The sequence below is a fragment of the Gadus chalcogrammus genome, chromosome 23 (genome assembly GCF_026213295.1).
Source record: "Gadus chalcogrammus isolate NIFS_2021 chromosome 23, NIFS_Gcha_1.0, whole genome shotgun sequence".
Lineage (NCBI taxonomy): Eukaryota > Metazoa > Chordata > Actinopteri > Gadiformes > Gadidae > Gadus > Gadus chalcogrammus.
Genome location: NC_079434.1, coordinates 13,785,707 through 13,790,002, shown reverse-complemented (window position 1 = coordinate 13,790,002; position 4,296 = coordinate 13,785,707). Strand labels below are relative to the sequence as shown.

The window sequence follows — 4,296 nt, the reverse complement described above, 5'->3', positions numbered from 1 at the left end:
TGTGTGTGTGTGTGTGTGTGTGTGTGTGTGTGTGTGTGTGTGTGTGTGTGTGTGTGTGTGTGTCTGTGCGTGGCATGTAGTGTGTAGCCTGCACCATTACGAGTACTAGTGTATCCACCTAGATGTAATATATATGGATGGCTGGATGAATGGATGGATTGAAGTAAAGATAGATAGTAATTTATTTTCCTCAAAGAGAAAATAATTTTTCACAATTGGTCGCAGATTTTAAAACAGTAGATAGACAGAGTACACAAGAAGTAGTAAAACAATACAACACAACACAAGGACAAATAGACACATTAAACGGATGGTTCCACGCTATTGACTAGAATGCAAGGATGGCAGAAGGATCTAATCTTTTGCCAAAAAACATGTACGTCAAATATACATATGAAATACCTCGTTACGACTCATCACCCTCACACTCAGAACAGTAGTGAGCAGAACAGTATAGATATACAACCACATCCCGAGAAGAGGTCTGACGTGGGCTTTGCCTCTTTCCTTGCTCAGATACTGGCGCTACAACGAAGACATGCGGACCATGGACCCCGGCTACCCAAAGACCATCACGGTCTGGAAAGGAGTGCCGGATTCACCGCAGGGGGCTTTTGTAGACAAAGCCAACGGTAATTGTCACCCAGAGTCAGTTTCAGGGCCTTTCCCGACCCACCCTGTCATGTATGCGCGGTCGAAGTGTGTGTGTGTGTGTGTGTGTGTGTGTGTGTGTGTGTGTGTGTGTGTGTGTGTGTGTGTGTGTGTGTGTGTGTGTGTGTGTGTGTGTGTGTGTGTGTGTGTGTGTGTGTGTGTGTGTGTTCGTGTTTTAAGTGTCAGTCGCTTTTTTCTGCCCTTGGTGGTCATGTGACCGCAGAAAGGACCAGACCACTGCTGGGCACGCATTGCGGATTATCCCAGTCGGGTCGGCCAATCAAATGCTGGGAAGGTGAAATGAGAGCTTTTCCCATTGGACGAGCTGCTCTGCCAGGCGGGACTAACGCACGGCCCTGGCAGTGCCTTTGTCGGAAAAAGCAGCACAGGTGGCGAAGAACACTCAAGCCATCTGGGCCCTTGGCTCCTGTGCCAGTTCCTTAGATGAGCTAAGTGTGTGTGTGTGTGCGTGTGTGTGTGTGTGTGTGTGTGTGTGTGTGTGTGTGTGTGTGTGTGTGTGTGTGTGTGTGTGTGTGTGTGTGTGTGTGTGTGTGTGTGTGTGTGTGTGTGTGTGTGTGTGTGTGTGTGTGTGTGTGTGTGCGTGCGTGTTCGTGTGTGTGAGAGCGTGTGCGTGTGTGGTGCATCACTCCAAGTGCACCGGTCATCAATTGGAGCATAAAAGATGGATCAATATCCCGCTGGGCTGATCACAACAGCCATGTGTTTTTCCATGTGTGTGTGCGTGTGTGTTGGAGCGAGCAGTACGCGCATGTATATGCAAGCAGGCTGTTTTGTGCCAGCGTATGTGTGTTCCTTTCACCGCGTGGATGTGGGCGTCGACACATTGGTGGCGCTCTCGCGCGAGTGTACGTGTGAATAAGCGGGTCGGCATTCGCCCCGATCCGCTGTCAACGTGTCGCTGACCCAGATTGCAGAGCGATGGCGTGTGTGTGCTGTACGCCGATGACGTTAGTGTGTCCATGCGGGAACAAAGGTGGTAGCCGCTGACCTGGTTCTGAACCAAGCACGGCGAGGGCTTCAGGAGTTTCCTCGTCTTCCTCTCTTTTTTCACTCACTGGTTATTTCCTTCTTTTGAAACTGATGGTGAAATGATGGCGTATGGAACCCGCATCTGCATCGATTTGCCACCTAGGGGGTCATTTATCTTTTTCCCCGTTTCTCAATGGATTGAATTTTCTGTCCGACGATATCTTTCCCCCATTCCCAGCTCTGGCACTGCATCGCCGATATTGAGTTGAAAATGAACGGATTGATTGGCTGAGGGAAGAGCGAGGAGGTCGATTGGTGTGTTCGACGAGGCCAATCCACGGCCACCCTGGCGAGTTACAACTCGCCCTGAGCTATGTCCGTCCAGCACCGTTATTGTCCTTTGCTGTGGTCGCAGGACGTCTAACAAAAAGTCAAACCTAGGCTTAAATTGATGCATTCAGTGCTTGCAATGCAAGCATCAGAAAACAAAGCACCAGACTCAGTAAGACTTTACTCCCAACTATGGCCTTTTTATGATCCGCTCTGCCTGCTGACACCGGCCCTGAACAGCTCTCTCTCCAAAAAAATGAATCGTTTTTGTTACTCGAAGCACTCCTCTTAATCAAAAACTCAGAAGCACCCTTCCAGGATGTATAAATTACCACCTGGCCGGAGATATAAGACAGCGCCGCCTCACCGCCCCCAAAAACACTTCACCCTGGCCCCATCTCTCTGGGAAATTGATAGCATTTCTTTCTCATTTTCCCTGACAACTATGTATGAATAATAAACGAAAAGGTTGAGGAAGCCAAGCATGGCGAGACGGAGGAAAGATGGACACTTTCAGACTTTGCGTCTTTTTTTGGTGCTGAGCTCCCCTAAAAGGTTGAAACGTGTGACGGATGTGGTGCGGTATATCAGCTGTGTTTGCTAGCACAGGGGACAAAAGGGGGGTAATATTCACATTCTTGCCATTTCCCCCCCCCTTTGGTCTCGATTCGGGTCGTTTTCTGTATCTTCCGAACGTTTGTGCCGTGTGGTATTTACCAACCAGCCACAGAGGAGTTCTTTATAGGCCACCAATGTCATCTAAACGATCGTTCACAAAGGGCACAAGTCCACTTTTTAATTAGCGTCATGCCGGGTGTGTCATCATCCTCGGCCCCCTCCACCAACAGCGTCTGACAGCTACCAAGTGGCCGCTCAACATGCTATTGTTTAGCAATGGCAATGGTCGTGCTGTGCCGTCGAGGCTTTTGTGGCTATATGCAGAGTTTGACACAAACACGAGGCTCATGCTGTTTACGACGCCATCAGCTAAAGCTGTTTTTAGTTGGACTGTGACCGTCACATTTTCTTTGAAAATTAACTTAGATTAGTCAGCTAAACTTTAGTCCATGATTTCCATTTATTTAAAATGATAAAAATCAATACAATCGCCGTATTTTTCATAGTAGTGGAGTATCAAATTGCCACTCCAAAGTACATCTTCTTATTTCCACGTAAGTCGACAAAACTACTGCACAGAAATCCTCTTCTCAGACAAGGCTAAAAAGCTCTCTGAGGTTTTACAATTCAAGAATCGATCAATCAGAAATCATAAGGAAATCCTATAAATACTTATATACTTCCAAGACGGGTTTCCCCCCACAATGCATAACCCCCGCCTCACCACCCCACCTCATACCTCTCCCCCTCCTCTGTCACCAGGCTTCACCTACTTCTACAAGGGCAAGGAGTACTGGAAGTTCAACAACCAGCGGTTGCGCGTGGAGCCGGGCTACCCCCGCTCCATCCTCAAGGACTTCATGGGCTGCGACGGCACGGCGTCGGACCCCGCGCGGCCGGGCGGCCCCGGGGGTCCGGGGGTCCCGCCCGACGACGGCACCTCGAACGTGGTGATCGAGCTGGACAACACGACGGGCACGGTGCAGGCCATGGCCGTCGTGGTGCCCTGCGTGCTGCTGCTGTGCCTGCTGGCGCTGGTGTACACGGTGGTGCAGTTCAAGAGGAAAGGCACGCCTCGCCACATACTGTACTGCAAGCGCTCCATGCAGGAGTGGGTCTGAAGGCAGGGGGCTGGGGGGGGGGGGGGGGGGGAGACATTGGGGGCCGCCGCCGCCACCGCCCGGCTGGGTTTTTGCTTGGGTGGGTTGGGGGGTGGGTGTATGGGGAGGGAAGGGTGGAGGGGTCGGGGCGACGAGCGGCGACAGACATCGTCAGGCGAGGATGTTTTTCTTTATCTTTTGCCGGGTTTGAGATCAAAACGGGACGCTGTCCGCTTCTTGGCTCCTCCTCTTCCTGTTTCTTTGCACCTTTTTTTTTTTCCCAGGTTGCAGTGGGAACGGGGCTAATTCAGAGGAGGAGTAGGAGGAGGTGGTGAGGGGAGGGTGGACTGGGCGCGTGCGGTGAGACGGGAAAAAACGCTGATGCCTCCAGGTTCCGTCTTCACTACCAGTGAGAGACCAATGTTAAAAAAAAAAATGACAATGCAACAAAAAAGAACTAGTCACTGGGAACCGCCTCTCTGGAGGCGACTCCCCGGGGCCCCCTCAGCCTTTTCAACTGAACACGGGGGGGGACAGGGAGCGGGCGGACAGACCGCTAGAGGGACCTTTGCCCCCCGATGACTTCCTTCGTTTTTTGTTTGTTTTA

At 51.0% G+C, this 4,296-nt stretch overlaps 1 protein-coding gene across 1 annotated transcript in view; it reads left to right on the top strand.

Moving 5' to 3' along the window:
- The window catches only part of LOC130376813 (matrix metalloproteinase-16-like), a 59,848-nt gene extending 56,138 nt beyond the window's left edge, over nt 1–3,710 (top strand). Inside the window, exons 9-10 of the mRNA XM_056583704.1 lie at nt 517–632; nt 3,352–3,710. Of these exons, the coding sequence (XP_056439679.1) occupies nt 517–632; nt 3,352–3,710 (475 nt within the window). The remainder of the gene's footprint in view (nt 1–516; nt 633–3,351) is intronic.
- The last annotated feature ends 586 nt before the right edge of the window (nt 3,711–4,296 follow it).